A 21,225-nucleotide genomic window follows, 5' to 3' on the forward strand; every position below is an offset into this window, starting at 1 on the left:
TTCTTTTTTCTTTTCCCACATGTAACTTAATACTAAAATCTGCCTGTTTTGTTTTGGATACAGGTCATGTTGAAGTTGTTAAATTTTTGCTGGAAGCATGCAAAGTCAACCCTTTCCCCAAGGACAGGTGAGCACTTCTGTTTCCTTCTCCCATGTAGCTGGCAAGTCAGCGTTTCGTTATACAGGGCCATACTGTTTGAGCTGATGGTCTATTTAAATGCACCGTATACTGGAGATGCTCTTCAGCTTGCTGTGGTGCCTTACAAAGGTGACAAACAAAACCTCATTTCTGCTAGGTTCATCATTCTCTCTCCCATATCCTGTCTCATCTAAGGATGGTCTTATTCAGAATTTTTCAGGTTATTACTCTGTCAGTCAATATAAGAAGAAAACAGTGGTTTGTATTGGAAAAGAAAAAAATAGGAATTCTGTCCTTGTGGGGCTTTTAACTTCATCAGGTAGACAAGATAAACATTTATAGGAGCATATTAAGAATGTGTAAGAAAGTCACTGTCCTAGAATGCTAAAATGAATATATTAGACTTTCTTGAAATTCCTAGATTTGGTTGGGGTCAGTGTTAGAAGGCTCTGTGCAGTTGAATTTTAATCTGTGCTTTGGGGAAGAGATGAGATTTGAAGGTACGGAACGGACAGAAGGGCGCCCTGTCTGCAGTGGGAGAAACCTGCCCAGAGTACGCTTTGCTCCTCTCTGCTCTCTCCTGGGGCACGTGGCAAACCGCCTTTCATCTGGAAGGAAATGCTGTCCCCCGAGGGGACGGTCCCGGGAGGCGCGAGTGTGGCTGTCACACATGCAGATATGTGAAGTCGACTCCGGGCCCATAGACTTGCACATCGTGTGACCGGAGTTATGGAACTGGATGAGTCAGTAATGAGAATAAAGGTTAAGAATTGAAGAAAAAAATACTTGAGAGGTTTGATAAGTTTCATTAGGAGTTTTGGATTGGATATTTGAGGACTGTATCAGTAAGTATGGGGCAAGTTGATTGTTTCCTAGCCATTAGATCTTTGTTACACTGCTTTTTAAATTAGAGGTTTGGGTTTTATTAATTCCAGCTGCTTGCAAGAAATGCAGTAGTTATGATGTCTGGAAATTGTTAGTAGTGATGTAAGGATGGTGACACTTTATCTCATCATGACCTTTACTTGTAAAATTCTGAAACCTCACGTTAGGGGAGACAATCCTCCCTTTTATCCCCAAGTGTAACGTTCATACCAGCTCTTTGTAGAGGAAGACACCGAGGAGAGAGTGTTTCCCCCACCCGGCCTCGTGCCCTGTGTGTCTGATGCCAGCTAAAACACTAACACATGCTGGAAACAGTTACTGTGCTTTATATTTTATCCTTTTTATCTAAAGACTGAAATGTTTTGGTTTTTGCCCTGCATTGGCCTCTAGGAATGTGTAAGTAGATGCACCCACCTGACAGGCAAGAGTTAACTAGGTAACTTGGTCACTGGACATTCAGCTACTCTAGAATACAGGCTAAACCAAGACGACTCCTTTCCCCATTTCACAGTCAGTGTTCCCTCAACTGTAAAGTAGGCTGGAGTGAACGTATTCTTTGAAGGGACAGTTTGAAGTGACAGTTGTCAGATAACTTGCCATTAACACACACTTGTTCCAGAAAGTTCCTTAGATGCTGTAGATGCCTGAATAGCCCCCTGCCCCCGTTTAAGGTCATGGACTCCCCAAATTAATGAAGGCCAGTGTGGCAAAGGAGCTGTAATTGGAGAAACATGAAGATGCATGTAAAATATGACTTACCTGATTTTTAAAATGAAGATTACCAAATTTTACCCAGAAATATTTTCTGAGACTTTTCAAAAAAACCTCAGTTCCCTGCTATGATCCCATTAAGGAGGTAAAAGGTTGAAGGCAGAACGGGAAAGAAATGGCAAGAGGAAACCCAGAGGGCTGGGGGAGTAGCACATTTAGAAGTGGGAGTCTGGGCGCCTGGCAGCCATGGAGAAGTCCAGCGGCGAGAGAGGGAGAGAGGCTCAGTAGTTGTGTCGAGTGTTAGGGAACCGATTCTAACTCTCTCCTCTACCTGCGCTGTGAGTTCACGGTATTCTCTCTTCTCTCCAAGGGCTGCTGGGCTGGTTAGTCGCTGCTGGCAACTCTTTCAGTCTTCACCCGCCACTGAGGAGCACACCCCAGAAACACACCGTGGAAAGCGTTATGTTCTGGGGGTGCCGTGGTCCATTTGAGCCCCTGGGTTCCCATCCTTACCAGAGATGAGGACCATGTCAAGCCCTCTGGGGCTGAGGCCGCTCCTCCAGTGTGTGTCTGGGCCCTAATGAGGTCACGGTTATTCCCAGACTTCTGAGATTGGTTGGAATTTTTGAATTGACAGGAACACAAATTTTAGATCAAAGGATAGGGTGATGGGTGTTAGATACCTGACTTTTCCTTGAATATTTTAAGGAGCGATCCCGCAGCCTTTTCATGAAATTAAAATTAAGGAATCCCGGACGAGTCCATGGTATCTGTCCACACTAGAACCTCCCCTCCACACGCACTTAAATATGTGAGCAAGATCCATTTCTAATGACTGCTTGTTTTCCCTTCCTCCCCATATCTCAAGTGGCCTGTAAGACCTCTTTTTGAATTATGAATCCCCTTCTGTACCTTCCGTGTAAATAGCGATAAAATGGCGAAATCTGAATGGCCTTATGCCTGCTAGATTTAGCATCTCAGAATGCTGGGTTTTCATCTCTGTGTGGGGACGATCTAACGCCCCGTCCGTGTTGTGCTACTTATGCAGGTGGAATAACACGCCCATGGACGAAGCGCTGCACTTCGGACACCACGATGTATTTAAAATCCTCCAGGAGTACCAGGTCCAGTACACACCTCAAGGAGACTCCGACAACGGAAAAGAAAACCAAACGGTCCATAAGAATCTTGATGGATTGTTGTAACGGTCTTAAGCCCCAAATAGAAATCACTTACCTATTTAATTGTGGAAAATGATTATGAAGACATGTGTATTTCTATCTGGTAGTGATGTATATTTTACGATATTTGTCATTTCAGTGTTACTGGAGTTTTCTTCATTGTACACACAGAACAAATCTGATCTCTTTGGGAAAAAATAGAAATAAAACAATCTCCCTCCATAATGTGAGCAATATTTACCTCGTGCATTGTATAATTTGATGTAAAAGTAGTAGTTACCGATGCTAGGCTTCACTGTGTGGTCTTCATGATTTTTGTGTGTTCTGTGAATTTTCAATTTGTATGATGAACTTAGGCATTTATAAATTTGTTCTGTTGTACAGTCTGTCCAGATGGGTCAAGGCTGCCTTTAGGAGCAAAAAGAGTGTGATTTTTCAGGACTTCAAATGTAGATTTAGTTTGAGTGTCTGAACAACTATATGCAGTTAGGGTTATGTGTTTTAATGTCTCCCAACACCCTAGCTTCCTGGCGTGACTCTTTAAAAATTAAAATAGTTAACAACTTGTAGTAGCATAGACCAACTCTGTTTAGACTTTATCAGGGAATCTGTTTAAGATATGTTTGGTGACCAAAATATTTAAGTGAATATAGTTATATAATACTTTTGGGAAAAATTTCCTTTTTCTATATCCCCCTTCGTCCAGCCTTTCTTCCCACATGTTTAGCGATTTGCCTTTTTGCTTTAGCTGGGAACGTGGGTGCCAGCACTCTATGCAGTTTTCATGTTTTCCACCGTAAGTCAGAAAAGGTCTCACATTATCTGGCATCCGAGCTACAATTATGCCGTTTGTCTACAGGTGATGAACCAGAGACAAATTACTAAGCTAAGTACAAATTAGTCAAATTCATCAACCTAAACAAGGAAGGGATGAGCTACCACAGCTCTTTAAGATATGTTTCAGTTTTCAGGATAAAGATGAGAAAAAATTCAGATCAACTCTCTAAGCTACCAAAGTTGTTATGATGGTATGGGAACTGTTATAGTTAGCATTTATTTTTAAACCCATAATTAAAGGCATCAAGATATTTGTTCTTTTGGGGGGATCCCCAGATCACTCCAGTTTTCTCCTGATTCTCTGCTGTACAATTACTGTATAATTGGTGGCCAACTCTAGTAAGAAAAGGCCTCATTGTAAACGGAGACCCACTGTTGTCCTGGGGAGGAACGTACCTGTGCTTTATCCTATCATACCTCGGAGGTAAAGGGGTCTGCTAATGGGGATTTCTGATATTAAGCACACACACAGGCACATACACATACAAGTGGACCTTTTCAAAGCCCTAAAATATTTAGTGAAATGAACATAATCCTCCACTCCCAGATGCTGTTGGAGCAAATCCAGCAAGTTCCTTTTCCCCTGTTCTAGCAGCATGCACTGCTGCTCCCAGCCTTTATCATGCTGAAGGGCCCTTTCCCCTCTAACACCCACCAAATGCTTCCATTTTTGCTTCCAGTCAAACTGAGAGGCTTCAGGCACGCCCTCCTGTTACCTAGACAGCATGAGCTCCGGAGGAGCCACCGACAGCCCCTTCCCAGAGCTGCAGCAGCGCCAGCCTGGCTGCTCCTGCGGGACTACGGAGGTGGGGGGCGGGCATCCAGCCCAGCCACTGTGTCCTCCTCCCTGGCTCTGCCAAGCCGCGCAGACGGGGAGTGCTGACAGACTACTGCAGAGGGGCGGCATGGGCATCGTCCCCACAGATGTTAACGGGGTGGGATGTTCTTTAACTGAAATGACTGCTCAAGCAGCCGCCTGCTTTGTGTGATGAAAATGAAACACTAAGACGATTCCGCTGTGTGGCTTAAAGGTTACCAACAATTTTGAGGCTTTAATGAAAAGAGGTTCTAACTATTGTTTGGAAACGAAGAGAGTTTTCATCTTTTTTCAGATCAAAAGTACCTTGTAAAATGTTTGTGCTTTAGTCCAATGTGCTCTTATTTACCCGCGCAGTTACGTGGGCTCCGCGGGCCCCGCTCTGGCTGCTGGCTGCTTGTAACAAGTACACTTGGCTTCAGTGCTCTGGACTGTGCTCGAAACTGCTGCTGTCTGTATACTCCGAAGATCCTTTCGTTTTGGCTTTAGGATCGGCAGTGCTTTTTCTGTACCATGAGAGCCCTCTAGGGTCATGTTTATTTAAAGCTCCATCTACACTGTTGTTTTTGGTGGTCTCAATTCTAATGATCTCATTTTGGGGTGTAACGTGCTGTATCCCACTACCGGCCCACACTGCCCGTTAGCTGCAGAGCTGATTCGCGGTCCACTGTTTGATACTGCTGTCTGTCTGGGGGGTTGAATGACCTGATGCTGGATTTAGATTCTTCCTGGGGACTGTGCAGCTATGAATGTATTTGCTTCCAGAACCTCCCAAAGTGAATCTAATCTTAAAACTATAAGTTGTAAGTATTCTGAAATTGGGAAATATTTATTTTAAATGAAATCAGGTAGTGTTGCTTTTTACAGCATAATAAATACATGTATCAAAAAATACCTGTAAAAATGAATTTTTTAAAACCACTAAGGTTCTCCTACATCATTGGGTTAGGAACTCTACTGAGCATACAGACTGTACCTAGTTGGTTCAAATGAATTTCTAATGCCTACTTGCCCCCAGGAACTGCAAGGTGGCAGCGGCGGTTCTCACATTGATTAAGACAACCCTGTGAGGAGTCCATCCTTGAGGGTGGGAGGAGGGATAGGCGCGTTTCCAGCACTCTAGAAGCTGATGCTGTTGTTCTGCAGTTAGGACACACTCTGCATGTATCTGTAGAATTCAGTCATTGGACATGTCCTTCACTAGGAGGGCTTCTGACCTCCGCTAGTGAGGGCAGAGGTGGTTTTCACAGAGCCTTGTCATCTGTCTAGGGAGCTGTATCTGGTGCAGCCACACTAGGGTCTGAGCAGGACGAGCCGGCACACTGCAGCACCTTCCTGGTTCGTGGGCATAGGGGATGGCATTCGCTCCCAAGGTCAGAAACCCTGTCTACAGGGCTAGGGGTAGTGTGTGGTTTTCTAACCGCAGAGACAGTATGAGAATACACGGCTGTCATTTTCAACTACCAGAATTGTCTGTCACAAAGTGCTCTGCCGAAGTCAGGTGGTGCGAATCATCTGCATCCCTGACATTTTAGGACGGAAAGAGACATCAGACATCTCTAATCCACTCCCACGCTTACGGATAAGCTGAGACCCAGGAGGGGGCTGTGATACAGAACTCCAGAGACTCCTCTTCTTTCTCTACATCCTACCACACTGTCCCCGCTATGGACAGGAAACTCGGGACTTTACAGACAGAAAACTATGGACTTTAAAACTATAGAGTTTTAAAGATAAGCGTTAAGGGCTACAGCGCTCAGCCTTGCCGCGTGTGGTCGCCAGGAGCCACGCGTGCGCACATCCGCGCACAGAAGCAGCGCACCAGCGCGGGGGAAACAGACAAGTAACACCAAACAGAGAAAAGTTAAATCATGCTTATCCTTGATACAACAAGAGCGTATTACTTTTCTGGGGCTGTTTTTAAGGACTGGATAATCTTTCTAATTTTACTTACTAACTTTCCTAGTAAAATGAGTAAATGAGTAAATTCGTGATTCACAGGCCAGACAGCACAGGGAAACAGCTGGTGAATGTGTTAGGTCAGACTTTAAAAAGGGGCTTTTGGGGGAAGGCGTACTTTATAGTTACATAAAGAAAGGACGGAATTACTAGAAGATCAGGGAAGGTGTGTGTGTTTTGGGACAGAAAGGATAGACAATTAAGTCTTTTATTACAAAGGGGCAAAGACTGGGCATTTTATTTCTATTCTGGAGCCTGGACCCAACTCCAGGCCTCCGCGCGCTCCAGCCTTGCCCCTGGCTGCCTCTCCATGTCTTTTTGTTTGTTTTGTTTTTAAAGATTTATTTGAGAGAGACAGAGTGCACACAAGCAGAGGGAGTGGCAGGCAGAGGGAGAGGAAGAAGCAGACTCCCCACCAAGCAGGCAGTCCCATGTGGGGCTCCATCCCAGGATCCCAGGATCATGACCTGAGCCGAAGGCAGACACTTAATCAATGGAGCCACCCAGGTGCTCCTCTCCACATGTCTTTTAAAGAGTCTACTAGAATTAAGTCCAACAAGCGGTCATAATAACAAAAACTGCTTCGTGCATATACAGAAAACCAGGGAAAGGCTATCAACACACCACCAGCAGGGCATTACAGTTGTGCAATGGCACTAGGAAAAACAGATTTCACATAGTATGAGAATGCAAAACCAATTATTAGCTTCCTGCCAAAGGTACCACTGAGGTACCCCTACATTTGTATGCCCAATATAAATTTACGACGTTTACAAATGCTTAAGTGTGGTACTTTTTTTCAGTTGGCCAAGTAAGAGGTTTAACTCCTCAGTACAGCATACACATAAACCTGAAGTTAGTCTACCAAAGCTTGGAAGCGGGGTATGATTGTATCTTTTAAGAGCTATAAAATTCATATTAGAAGCTTCTAAAAACCATATTATCTTTAGCCTTCTTAAAACTTTTAAATGCCATTTCCTTGGAATTGTGGATATTTTTATAGAACAATTTAAGCTATCTGTAGCTTTTGGCTGTTTCACAAAATCTTATGTTTCCGTAAGTAAGGCAGTTAGAACCTATGATCCAGTATCTCACAATGTCTTGGGCTCCAAAAGAGCAGGGCTCTTTGTTTTTGCTTACTGATGTTTCCCAAACATCTAGAATAGTGCTGGCCACCTGCAGGTGCTTGGTAGTATTTGATGAACTACTACAGCAAGTACAGTGAGTGAGCCTTAACTACCCAAAAGAAGCCACTCAGGCAAAACACCCATTGCTCTGGCAACAGCATCCCGGTCCAAACAGTAGGTACCACAGTTTTCAAAACAATTTCAAGTTTTTTCCCCGGGAAAGTCAGAGGTGAAAGGAGTGCTCTGTTTATTGACTTAATATTCCATTTTAGCTTACAGGCACTAAGTAGATTTTGGTAATTTAATGCTGAATAAATAGCTCAATCATTTATTGCCATCTCAGGAATGTCCTTACTATCAGATAAGGAGAAATTTTTCTCAGGTGGTATATAAAAGCTCTGTGCTTATCAAACCCTCTACAAAACTACACCAGAAGCACTCTTAAAACTCATAAGCATCCCTAAGCCAGGATCTACATGGTGACTCATGATAATGATCAATTATATATGAATACAAGCTTCGGGTTAGGCAGGCCCTTATCTACTGGAGAAATACGGTTCTCTGTGTTTATTATAAAGAAACTGTATTTCCAAGATGTGAAGACTGTAGATGCAGAGATGAGAAAGGTCCTATCTGTTATGATGCCAGCATTCAAGCCTACACCACTATTCCCTGACGATTCTTCAAACAATAGTTAGGTCAAGGCTGCCAGATTTATGTTTAAGTAGTGATTATGTCTTTCATTACATGAATTTTTTTTTTTTTTTCTCCCAGCTCAGGGTGCCTTTTACTCTGAGAAAGCCATGGCTTTCTAGCTTAAAACATCTTTGGAGAAAAATGGCCCCTTTGGGCATGGGCACAGTGACTCCTCAGGAAGAGCCCCTCTGATCTTGGGATGTGGGTCTGAGATGTGGCTTTGGAGACAAGACAAGAGTCCCATTTCCATGTGTTTTTAAGTTAGGAACTTATATTTCAAACTAACTGCCAAATTATTTGCGCATTTGGAGACAGCTGTGGTCATCAAGACCAAAGCACTTTTTTTTGTTTGTTTGCTTTTCATGGCACTCCTGCAGCTCATTCCAGAACTGCTACCCGCTTGCTCTCTCCCACTGACCCATCCGCCAGAGCAGTCTGGGCTGCAAGCAGGCTAGGAAGGGCCAGTGCTCAGAAACATGGTGTTACCAGCCTTACTCAAAAATCTGGACTCACGCGTTTGTACGTTTGATCATAAGTAAGAAGAAAATGGGAAAAACATCAAAACTACACATAAATGCCAGTAACTTTTAAAATCTTTAGGCCAAATTTGTTTTTAAGAGACTAACATTAGAGTTTCAATACTTCTCATAAGTAACCAAAATCCCCTGGCCAGCATGGTAAAATGAAACCATGCCAGGTTGCTCTCAAAGGGCCAAACACACTAAACAGTTAAAATGCTGACAATTAGAAACAGTATTTTTTTTTAACGTTTTGTTCTTTGTTTCTTCCTCCTTTCAATCTAAAAAGTCAATACAGGGGCGCCTGGGTGGCTCAGCCAGTTAAGCCACTGCCTTTGGCTCAGGTCATGATCTCAGGGTCCTGGGATTGAGCCCCTCATTGGGCTCTCTGCTCAGCAGGGAGCCTGTTTCCCCCTCGGTCTCTGCCTGCCTCCCTGTTTACCTGTGATCTCTGTCTGTCAAATAAATAAAATCTTAAAAAGAAAAAAAAAAAAAAAAGTCGATACAAAGCCAGGTTCACGCGGTCTTACGTAAAAACCGAGAGGAGGGGAGTACCACATGCAGAGTGTATTTAAGGCGATACAGATAGTTTTTTAAAATTTTAAAATAGACTTTGAGAAAATTTTATCCCCACCAGAAAAATACGGCATCTACGTACTAACATAACTGTGGTGGTGACGGTGGGAAATGAAGGCGCAGCTGCAGAGACAGCGTGTGTCTGGGAACGTTCTGCGGAAGAACGTGCCAAACCCGCCCCACCGAGCCACGTGCGTGGTGTCAGTGCTAGTGAGGGAAGACGGTGAGTAACAGAATACGCTTCACGGAACATCAGAAAGCAGTCTAGAAAAAGCACAGGAGAGATGATGGAACCATCTGCAAATGTATTTTTCAGACACACATCATCGGTGAAAAACAGGCGCTTCTCAATGCAGTTACACAGGACGAGTTCTCAAGCTGTTTGATTCTCATACGATCTCTGGTTAATTACTTGTCAGTCACTCTTTTCTCAATTTGAAAATTTCATGACTAAGACTAAATACCAGCTAATAACAATAAAGACACATTAACCCATTTAAGAAACATGAACTAAATTTCTGAGTTGGTCTAAATCTATGATTAACTCCAACTTTTTGAAGAGTAACAGGATTTTTGTCTGGAGAGAGCGGTTGTTAATAGCCTGGCTCCCATGACAGAAATGTGAAGATAATTTCATTTACTAGTGACTGCAAAGAGGTGGGATATATTCAGCTTTGGACATTAAAGCTTAGACAGAAAAAAAAACTACTCAAGAGTCCAGAAAACGTATTTCCTTCTACTGATATTAGCCAGTATCATATAGCCATAACAGACAGAAAAGCTAAGTCTCCCAAGACAGAGAATTTGCTTTTAGCTTTAAATGGCCAGCGTGAAAAATGTAATAAAATAAAGAACACAACTTTTACCCCCTGCACAGATACAGGATGACTACCTTTGATAAACAGTCGATGTAATTCTGTGTGACTTAGCTCTGAACGATTTCATAGTTAACCCGACAGAAAACCTCCAGCCACATCTGCAGCAAAGGGAACAAGTAAAAATTCTCTAGAATAGAAATTTGCCAATCCTACATCAAGAAGTTCCCTAAGTAACCGTGTGATCTATCCAACAGCCTGTAACAGCAGCCGGGCATGGACTTTGTGCACAGCATTTTACATGCTGCTCAACTTCTCACCTTTCCTAAAGCATTCCCATTCTAGCCCTGAGGTTTTCAGTGTATCTGGATATTTTTCTTTGTAAAACCCACACTACAGAGAGGGCCTTTCAATTTTACCTTTCTTTAGATGCATGAAGCCTTTCAGAGTAACAGACGTTTCTGAATTTGGGGAAAATCCACTTGCTATCAACAGGTTGCAGCAAATTTGTTTGTCTTTGTTTCATTTCCCTAGAAACATAGGATGTGAAGGAACAGAGCGCAGGAGGGAATCACAGATGGGAAGGAAAAATGTCGCCAGAGAAGATGAGAAAAATTCATGCTCTATACTGCATTCATCTGTAAAAGATAAAATGTGGTTAAGTTTATTACACAGCTCTTAGGAAATGCAGACCCACACATTTGACACGGCTCGTCGGTTCTACAATGGGGTAGAAGGAAGACACTTCCACAGCAAATAACCACTATTTCATTGGAGGGCCTTCACATGTGCTATTTATCCTTTTCCCTGGACTAATCGAGACCTTTTATATCATCTAAGCAGATGGATTATTCCTCTGCAGCCTGCTGGCTTAATTCTGTCCAGTCATCCAGGCCGCATAAAGCATTCTGCTGTTATGCAACTCTGGGGGCAGAGCAACGTGGCAAATCCTCTCCCACAAAACAAGAGCGAGACAGTGCTGAGCTGTGTGCCTGAGGGAGGACAGCATGGGGGAGATGATGACTTTTCCTTAAAGGCCACGCAGTGGGAATAATAAATGAATGCCTTTCAGGTACAGACTAGAGACAAAGAATTAGGAGGCAGCCCTGCCCTTCCACCCCGAGAGCGCCTCCTGCCCAGCTCACCAGAGCAGCGCACCTTGTGGGCAGTAAACTGCACATCCAAGGAATCCCAGCTGCCCCTGACTTCCTAGCTTCCCCGCCCCCTCCGTCCCTGCGCTCTCCCTGCAGGCCAGGGGCTCTTCACCAGCCTGGGTCTGCCCTCCAGCAACGTCTAGAGACACGGTTGATCACCATGACTGGGTTTGGGTCTAGGGGTGCTAGTGGGCTAGGCGGCAGAAGCCAGGGGTGCTGCTAAGTATTCCACAAGGCAAAGAACAGCCCTCTGAAACAAAATTACTCAGCTCCCAGAATACCAAGAGAAACACAGGACTAGACTGTAAGCCTCTTGGGAACTGCCCTTTAAGGTTTTGGAGAATTCCTCTAATACCTATTTAGGAAGCCACAGAGTGACCCAATCAAGTCAGAATTTGTAATGATTTATAGCCGTTTCTACAATGGGTCCATTGTTAATTATTTTTAATCCTAAGTGCTCAATGATGGGTAGGACCCAGTGGGCTCTTATGAACATTATTTTGGATTGAAAGCGCAGTGAAGGTTTTGCCCTACGTTCCAGTGTGTGGCTGAAATGTGTAGTTGAGAGAGTGGACTTTTAGAGAGAGGGAAAAAGAGGGAGACAGAGAGAAGGAGAGAAAGCCTGCATCCATATCCTGTCATCGTCTCTTACTAGCATGTGTGACTGTGGCTTATCACCCCGCCTCTCTAAATCTCAAGGTCTTGTTCTTCCAAAGCAGGCTAAGAGGATCTGGCAGAAGGACGCGATGGAAGGATTAATTGAGAGACGGTGTGCAGTGCCTAGAGCAGCAGATGGAACGAGAGATGGTCAATAAATGTTCCTCTTACTACCAGCTTTGCCAAAGGCTGGCAGGAGAGTAGAATGGTTCTCATGTAGTCCCTGAGGAAGAAGTTTGTTATACAAGAAATCCAGACTAAACAAATACTCAAGTCATCCTGAAGAAAACACTGGTGCTCTGTCTCTCTCGGGCAGTTTCCTCAGGGGCCCGTGGTCCCTCCTGGTCCTGACCCTTGGCCAGAGTGGCAACCTACAGACGAGGCTGAAACAGCAGGCCCCGGGAGAGGCCGCTCTGTTTCACAGCATATGCTCTCCTGCCAGGAGCAGAAAGCAGATGCTGACTGGAAGTCATGGCCAAGGCCAAAGATAGATAAAGTAGAGTCTACCCAGTTTGGGGACTAATCCAACTTTTACTTTGTCCAGCCGGTGCCTTGCCCATATTATCACCTCCCCAAGCTCTCTCAGTCTTCTACAGGTTGAACCTGGAGCTGTGTGTGTGTGTGCATGTGCACGTGCGTGTGGGTGTGCAAAACAGACTTCTTTTGCCCTACAAATGAAATGAATGAAATCATCTGGAATGGAATGGCTGTGGGGGGGTGTCCATTTCCTGGCATTCATTTAGAGAATTTAAATCCCTCTCCCAGTATCATTCTAAGAGCACAGAGAAAGTCAGTGACATGCTTGCACAGACGGACGCAACTAATCCATCTTATTTTCTTAAGGTCAAGGGGAATAATGGTGATGACAGAGTCGGAACTTGGACTTCCGAATCCCAAACACAGGCTTCCCACCCAAAGGCCATGCTGCCTTTGTCCTGATAAACTGGAACAAGACCTAGGGAGTCCTGTGCAAACAGTTTCTCTTGCGGTGGATGTTTGGAAGGAAAGGAAGCTCTTGCTGTTCTGGGAGACGTTCCAGGCGAGGCAACAGCCTGCGCACTACAGACCCACCGGCTGGATTCCCATGCTCCCTCCACCACTTAAGTCAGTTGGACAGCTTGGGATGGGGGCTCCTTTCCCACACTGTACAACTGAGAACAGTAGCAGCTACTCGGAAGGCAGTTGTGAAGACTGATGAAGTCACTCCTGGTGGGGTGCCTGGTACACAGAACGTCTCACCTACCAACGGGGCTGAGGCTGACTGTGATGATAATGTACATTGCTCAGGAACAACAAAGAAGGCACCAAAGAAGGTCAGCCATTTTGTGGTTCTGCCAACAGATCTTACACTCCTGGAGGAGGGCTTTGCATTTGTTCCGTTTTTATGTTGGGCTTATAAGTACTTTATAGTAGCCTCAGGGGCTACATTCCAACAGGAGAAGTCCTTGCCCATAGAAAAGGTTCATTTTACACGTGCCAACAGGAAAAGAAGTGCCTTTTTTCATTTTCAACAATCAGGAAGGTGTAAGAAATCATGGTCTCTAAAAAGTCTCAGCCTGGGCTTCTTCAGGTGAGAAAAAGGGACCAAGAGATAAGTTACACACCGGAAACCTGACTCTCAACAGATGTTACTGACGTCACATGCACGCATGGCTACATGAGCCCAGGTGTGTGAAGGGTGGCATCCCCTCTCCACCTCTCCCCTCCCTGCCCTCCTGCCTCACCCCCTGAGCACACAGTCTGTGCCAGGTACCAGTTACAAGAAACTGATGAAGAAAGGATGGTAATAACTCAGGCAGGACTTTTTTTAAAGGAGTAAACACATTTTAACAAATAAACCAGAACAGCTTCCCATGGAAAAGTGCTCCAAATTAAACAGTGTCAGCAAAATTCCAGCCAAACAAAAAAGTCTTCAAGAGGAAGGATTTCAGCCCGACAGGCAAACAATACTATTTGATTTATTGAGAAACATTCTCTCAAAGGCAATAGATTCTCTCTTTTGGAGACAACCCTGTTCCTATTCTGGTCGTGACACTCATAATTCTTTCACTCCTAGAACCTGCTACTCTTGGCAAGCACCCGGCCACCGCGGCTGCGAGCAGCAGAGATTGGTCCTCAAATACGAAGCAGGTGGACAATTCCTCTGTCACTGGTAAAGCCTCCAAGGACTGCTAACTGCCAAGCATCAGTCCTCGCTCTCCCTAAAAATAACACTCCTGCGTCCAGACACAGTGCTGAAATAACAGGCCGAAGGAAAACATTTTCTTATCAGAGAAACGGTAGTTTCTTAACACATGAAATTTCGGCAAGGACAACTTTAAAGGGCAGAGGTGAAACTGAAATACCTGAAATGTCATTCAGTTTCTGGAAAGTGCCGAGTGCCAGGAATAAAGCATCCTGGTGCTGAGGAAGCTTACTAAAGTACAGCAGGCTCTGACTGGTTAGGGCTGGTCTAAAACGCACCATCGACCGCTCTGCCAGAGGCTGCTACTGATACCCCGCAGCCAAACCGAGTAGCGGCAGGTGCCCTCCCGGCCCCAGAGACACCTGCTCGGCAAGAGCCGACACCGTTGCCACCGGGTACTCACCATACTGTCGAACTCGACAGAACCCACTATCCGTGACACCTCGTCAAACTCCTCGGGAGACATGGGGAGCAGGTTGTCTGTGGTCTGAAGTCGAGAGGGGTGACTAAAATGGAGAGAGAGGAAAAGGACATGTTAACACTGAGATCGTGCACATGGTGGTGCCAGCTTGGACATTTCGTCTTTGGCCTGTGACGTAATTGTCACTGGAGATCTTTACTTTGGCTCAGGGCATCTGCTCGTGCACGACACTTGGAAAAGTACAGTTTGCAGGAGGTTCCTGTCCCCAGCCCAGCCCCTTGGGAAACGTCCAGGACTCTAGAGATGTGAGTGAGAAGTAGCCAGACTTGGGACCTGCGCCGCTCCTGCCTGGTTAAAGGTGCGGGCGAGCACGGACAGCGTGTCACCCTGCAAGGCCGATGCCTCGGGGCCGAGGCTGGCCGAGAAGCTCCAAGCTTCCAAGCTCCGGAAGAATGTCTGGGGAGTCCCTCGTCCCTACCTTGAGGTTTGTATGCAGATAAAGCTGCTCCAGAGTGTTTTTACATGAAGGCTACATCCATTCACCCCAAGACAGTGCTGCGGGCCAAATAACTGACAATGACTTTTCCAAATTTTTTTCTACCCTTTATAAAATGAAACAACAAAATAAAAGCAAGCGAAAAAAATGTATCTCAATCACCACTTTGGCCTTTCCTCGATTGAAAAGAACTACTTTCCCACTGTGATCCATTTTTGTTCATTTTATTTATACTTTTTCAAAATATCAGTTGGGGGGATACTTAAATACAACTTTGGGTGGTGGTGGTGGTGTTTAGGGTTTTGGGGGTTTTTCTGTTTGTTTGTTTTGTTTGTTTGTTTTTTATAAAGGCAGTAAAATTCTGATAGGCAGTGGCACCAGGTTAGGATCTTTCCAACAAAGTCCAACTTTGGTGGCGGCAGCAGCAATTACAGTGAGAAAGCAGGAGCAGGGCTGGCCTGTGGTTTTTAAACATGGCTCTCTTCTGTGTTCACTTACACTTCAGACACAGAAATCAACTCTGTCTTGATGTATCCAGTTCCTTTAGGGCCATCGAGTTCCATTGGTTCTGGGGCTAGAAGCAAACACATCAGGTACAACTTTCTGTTAGCAGGGTTTACCCAAGGACAGACGATCAATGTTCTCTTTGATCAGAATTTTACTGTTTGCCCTAACAGTCAGGTTAGGGTCCTGTAGCTTTATGGGGCTGTGACTTCCCTGCCTGGATCACCTCAAATTCTGGTGGGAATGCAGAAGCAACCTAGAGGGAAAGGCGAGGAGCTCAGGACAGAAGTCAAGCTGCAGGCTCTCTCCTTCCCAGGACTGAAATCCCACAGAAGCTGGAGCACGAAATGTGCAAAGCTTTATCTAGGTTAGTGGTTCTAGCCTGGCTGGCAGGGTAAAGCTAGCGGCATCTTCTTCCCAAAGCAACTGTGTGGATATTGAGATTTCTGGTTCTGGAACATAAAAAACTCTGTTGGCATGTTCCAAACCAGAGCACCTAATGTGAAAGTTCTCAAATACATCTGGTAAAGACAAAGAAGCAGGAGACCTGTTCTAAGCTCAGGACTACTCTTAACAACAATCACTAGGAATAATATGATCTCATAAACTAATCAGATCACCCTAAATGAACAGTTTTGCTTCTCCTGGCCCTTAGTTTTCCCAATTTTAACAGGAACAGGCTGGTATAAATTAGTTGGCCATGGTATTCACGCCTTTTACCACTCTGCATGTGGAAAAATAACATAATAAATACACAAGACCAGAAATGGATTTTGTCAACACTCCTAAAACACCAAATTCCTTGTTATTTCTTACTGTCTGTATCAGGCCAAATAACATGTTATATTTCAGCTACGCTGGTTTATACCATCTTTAGAAAGCCTATTTACAGTGATTCAAAAGAAAGTGGGGAGTTAATGCCACAGCAAGGGTGAAGCTTGTGCAGGCGCCATGCACCCCCAGGAAGCCAAGGGCTGTGTGTGTTATTAAACCCCGGCTCCAGCAAACCTGTGGACAGTGAAGAAGTAAGAACCTCCTCATACCAGGAATGAGCGAACTGCGCTATTACTCATAAGGGCGGTGACCATTCACTCCCCCACCTACCTTCCTTTGGCCTGGAGTAGTATTTCCCAAAGGCATGGTCTTTATCAATATTCGGATACAGATACTTCAGGGGATTCTCTGGAATATTTTCAGCAGCCATAACCTTGTAATTGCGAATAATATCAGGGAAAGTAACAGCAGAAAGTTCTTTCTTTGTGTAGGGCTCAACAGCATGGAAGTGAGGTTCTAAAAAAGAAGAAGATCCAAGTAAGTCCCATGGACTAATCCCAAAACAACAGAGAAGAAAAGCAAAACATTGCAGAGTTCATGGATTTGAGCAAACCCAATAAGAACTAATCACGATATAGGACTTATAATACAGTGTGTTGCTTCATTTCTGAATAAATCAGAATCCTTTCTGAGAAACAAGAAACATAAAGGCACTGCAACAACACTGCCCTTGTCGTTATTTGCTGAGATTGGTAAACCTGGCAATAAGAGGTTTATTAAACATCTTCAGTAGCCTGCATCTTCAATGATGTCCCCACCTGTGGGCAGCTAGAGAAATACTAACTGGATCTTCTTGGCTTAAGCCACAGATTAAGTTAATAAAAAATAAGCTCACTCTCCAGTTGCTTTTCTTTTCAGACTGAAGACTGTAATTTTTTACTAAAATAATGCAATACCCAGAAACCAATTTTTTAAACAAAAAAAGGATCCTACTTGCTACTTTTTCTTCTAATCCTTAATGCAATAAACCCCTTTAATTTACTCATGGTCTTACTCCCAGATGTCATCTGAATGCTGCCTCCTGACTGACCTAGAAGCTCACTTTTGGGTGCACACATTCCTGAGGCTGCCGTTTGCATGCTCCGGGGACTCTGCCCTAATGTGCAGGCTGCCAGCATCCCAGAGGTCTTGAGCTGGTGTTGCCCCGCCTAAGCTTTCTGGATGCCAAGGACCTCAGCTCTGCCTCTGGCTTGGCTGGCTCCGTCGCTCACTTAGCTCGGGAAAGGTACTACTGGAGAAGATGGACAAGGCCGCTTCTAACATCTACTGCCTACCCTCGGCCCTGATTCCAGCCTTCCTCAATTTTCATTAGGAGAAAAATAAAAATAGGGGTGCCTGGGTGGCTCAGTGGGTTAAACCTCTGCCTGTGGCTCAGGTCATGGTCTCAGGGTCCTGGGATGGAGCCCCACATTGGGCTCTGGGCTCAGCAGGGAGCCTGCTTCCCCCTTTCTCTCTGCCTGCCTCTCTAGCTACTTGTGATCTCCGTCTGTCAAATAAATAAACAAAATCTTTAAGTAAAAAAAATTAAAAAAAAAAATAGAACTGAAGTATGCCCCATTTTTTTTTAAACAAATGAATTTTTTTTTAAATTATTTTTATTTAGGTATTTGACAGACAATGATCACAAGTAGGCAGAGAGGTAGGCAGAGAGAGAGGAGGAAGCAGGCTCCCTGCTGAGCAGAGAGCCAGATGCGGGGCTCGATCTCAAGACCCTAAGATCATGACCTAAGCAGAAGGCAGAGGCTTAATCCACTGAGCCACCCAGGCGCCCCAGTATGCCCCATTTTTGCACCTGTCCCCTGAAGGCAGGAAAGTCACTGGGTTCCCTCAGCACCCCTAGAGTGCAAACTGAGAGTAAGTGCGGAAAGGACCCTATCTAACATCTCCTCTCCGCAGATCGTCCTTCTCCCCGGACCCTGCTGCAGGGTGCGGCGGTGCTGGGTGTCTTTCCGCTGCAAACTCATCTGAGGAAGAGCAAACCCCCGAGAGAACAAAGCCAGACTTGACCCTGCTCGGTTTGCATGCAGGGTCGGGGCCGAGTCGGGGGCCAAGGGCAGTGCGGGGTGCGCAGGATCCCTGACCCGGAGCATGCCGGGAGGGGGGGGGCGCGTGCCTCCAGGGGGGCCTCCCCGCGTGGCCCTGGGGGCACAGGTCTCCACAACGTGGGTGTCCTCCCCGAACTGCGAGGGAGCCACACGGACGCACGTCCTCGCCCTACAGGTAGCGGGCGGGACAGAAAGAGCAGCGCTCGGCCTCGTCTGTTTCTCACCCGTCACTTCCACCCGGGCAGTGACCCACGAATATTCCTGGCGACGTATCACACCCTCTTGGCGACGCTCAGGGCGTGGGTTTGACAGCCACCTGGCTGTGGCCTCACCGCGGCTGCTCCGGGGGCCCGAGAGAGAGGGGCCCGTGGGGCACGCATGCGCGCAGGCTCACCTCCTCCGTTCTGCGGGCGCTCCACCCACGTGAACGTGATGGCGCCTTCACGGCAGCTTTCGCTGAAGCGCAGCAGGAACGTCCCGGGTTGCTGGTCCTTCAGCAGCGCGCGCTCCCGCTCCTTGCTGATGAAGCCCACGATACACCTGTGTGGGGACAGAGAAAGAGGTGCTCTGAGCGTCGCCTTGGAAACCAGATCGACTGTGGAGAGCCGACAGAAAAACCGGGGTGAAAATGTGGAGCCCGTCTGAGGTGCGGGAAATCGCCCGCTTCGCCACTTCCGGTAGCGCTTCGCCACTTCCGGTAGCGCTTGGCCTGTGTCTGTGTCTGCGGAAGTCCCAGCCCGTGATCCGCACCGGCAAGGGGATGCTGCGGAAGGTCCGCATGGACCCGCCACGTAAGGGCCCGGCGTGTCTACTTGAGGACCATTTGTTTCCCGCGATTTTTAAAGGCCGTGAAAATGTCCGAGTTCCTGCATGTTTCGTACGGGAGACGAAGGCTCAGACAATGTCCTTGCACATTCTACCACTTCTGGTAAGTTAAAGCCTTTGCTGAAACAGCAACTGACCCTGGTAAGTCAGGTAAAACCACTGACTGAGGTCAAAAGGGTTTTCTTCCTTCCTAGTGGCAATACAGTTAATCAGTGCTTAAGCTTTTGTTCAATGAGTGAATGCACGAATGACACTCAAAAAATCCCGTTTAAGTGTTGAAAATACATATCTATAGATTATGAAAGTGTAAGTTTAATCTGATGAGGTTCCACTATCATGAAGCCCCAACAGGACAGCCTGGAAGCATCCATTCCTGTGAGACGCTCACAGATCTTGTCGAATTGTGAGGCCTGTCCAGGTCAGGTGGGTCTCCGGCTTGCAGTAAGGGAGCCTGTGCTAAAATTACGTTTAAAAAATAAATTGATCGATGGCCCTTACCCATCATTCCAGAGAGAGAGCAGGTGTTTTTTAATGAGTTCAAGGATGCTTTCAATCCAAAGCCAGAAGGGAAAATTTTTATCATTTATGTTTTCCTGCAAGTATACAAATGCACACATTAGGAACAAAGAAATTCAAAACAGTGACTTACCATGCCTCTTCCTGCCATCGGATTTTAATTCACAAAGCGTGAAGAGCTGCCAAAACTAACACCACCCCCACTGAGCCGCCCCTCCCCTTACGCAGACACCATGCTAGCTCACTGTCTCAGGCCATCCTCTGCTTCCCTCTCTAAACTGTAGTGAACTAGCCAGGGAACGACCTCCAGGGTGAATCTCAGAACAGAAGCTGCCCTCCTGCTAGTAAAATCCAGTAGCGTGAGCTTGTCAGCACTGCCCGGCCACTCCAGAGGGGTCTTAGTATTCCCTCCAACTGGTCCCTCTGCTGGAGCAGTCTTGGGGAAACTCATCAGGCCCATCAGGCCGTCCAAGCCAGCACAGACCACGCATTTCTCATGCTAAATGCTGCCAGGCAAGGGACTGTGTGGGTAAACGGAAGGCTCATTTCAGATAGAAAGAATGTTATCACACACACAGGCGCTTCCTGTCAGACTCACACTTGGAGACTGACCTTCTGCACTGGAGGAAAGTAAACAACCTGCCCCCGGGTTTCCACGGGCCAGGGGCAAACATGCCAAAATAAGCACAAAGATAAGTAACTACCACAGCAAAAAACAGGAGAACCTCAACAGAGAGCGAGAACTCAGAGCGTAGAAAACCCAGACAGTACCCACCTTACAGAACCTTGTCCATGGAATGAGACCATCAGGGCCAGCATTAGGACCTAACCAAATAAAAATAAGCTTTTTCAGGAAACGGAAATGGACTCTGAAGCTTTTCTTAGACTGGCTAACCAAGATGGCTCTTGTATATCCTCTCAAAGAGCTAACACCCAGAAGAGAAAGACTATGTACATGGTTGATACTCTGAGACACACTGATGCTAATTAATTGTACTTTCTGGAGAAGCCTTCATTTGGTCCCTGTCTATGCAGTATCATCTCCCGGGGCCGCCGCCTCCTTCCTCAGCACGCTTCTCTCCCACAGGTCCTTCGGAGCTTTCTCAAGCTTCAAACTAAGACCAAGATCACCCCTAGGTGATCTATTTCACTGACATTTGACTGTCCAAGCTTATTTTGGATATTATTTGGGCATTTGCCTCAGCCTTTCTCCAAACAGGACATGGGCTGAGGGAGGCCAATATAGATCAAAAGCCAAGTGGGAGACATGACAGAGGGGAAGGAGGCTGAGGGGGTCTCCACTTCACAAATTAAAGCAGCCCAGGCC

The 21,225-nt window shown here is 45.9% G+C and overlaps 2 protein-coding genes across 9 annotated transcripts in view; one reads left to right on the plus strand and one right to left on the minus strand.

The window, feature by feature from the left end:
* Positions 1-3,204, plus strand: part of GLS (glutaminase) — a 79,794-nt gene extending 76,590 nt beyond the window's left edge. For all 5 annotated transcript variants that reach the window (XM_032354212.1, XM_032354215.1, XM_032354217.1 and 2 more), the window contains 2 exons: positions 64-127; positions 2,784-3,204. In XM_032354212.1, the coding sequence (XP_032210103.1) occupies positions 64-127; positions 2,784-2,940 (221 nt within the window). In that variant the 3' untranslated portion in view covers positions 2,941-3,204. The remainder of the gene's footprint in view (positions 1-63; positions 128-2,783) is intronic.
* Positions 3,205-4,772: 1,568 nt separating this feature from the next.
* Positions 4,773-21,225, minus strand: part of STAT1 (signal transducer and activator of transcription 1) — a 43,003-nt gene continuing 26,550 nt past the window's right edge. For 2 of the 4 annotated variants that reach the window (XM_032354210.1, XM_032354209.1), the window contains exons 18-24: positions 20,674-20,723; positions 19,881-19,975; positions 18,952-19,097; positions 16,783-16,968; positions 15,673-15,748; positions 14,661-14,763; positions 9,732-10,899 (exon numbers count right to left, since the gene is read on the minus strand). In XM_032354210.1, coding sequence (XP_032210101.1) covers positions 10,885-10,899; positions 14,661-14,763; positions 15,673-15,748; positions 16,783-16,968; positions 18,952-19,097; positions 19,881-19,975; positions 20,674-20,723 — 671 coding nt within the window. In that variant the 3' untranslated portion in view covers positions 9,732-10,884. Of the gene's footprint in view, positions 6,094-9,326; positions 9,711-9,731; positions 10,900-14,660; positions 14,764-15,672; positions 15,749-16,782; positions 16,969-18,951; positions 19,098-19,880; positions 19,976-20,673; positions 20,724-21,225 lie in introns of those variants that run through there. The other 2 variants (XR_004288386.1, XR_004288385.1) reach the window with 2 other exon arrangements.

This window comes from Mustela erminea, chromosome 8, assembly GCF_009829155.1.
Source record: "Mustela erminea isolate mMusErm1 chromosome 8, mMusErm1.Pri, whole genome shotgun sequence".
Classification (NCBI taxonomy): Eukaryota; Metazoa; Chordata; class Mammalia; order Carnivora; family Mustelidae; genus Mustela; species Mustela erminea.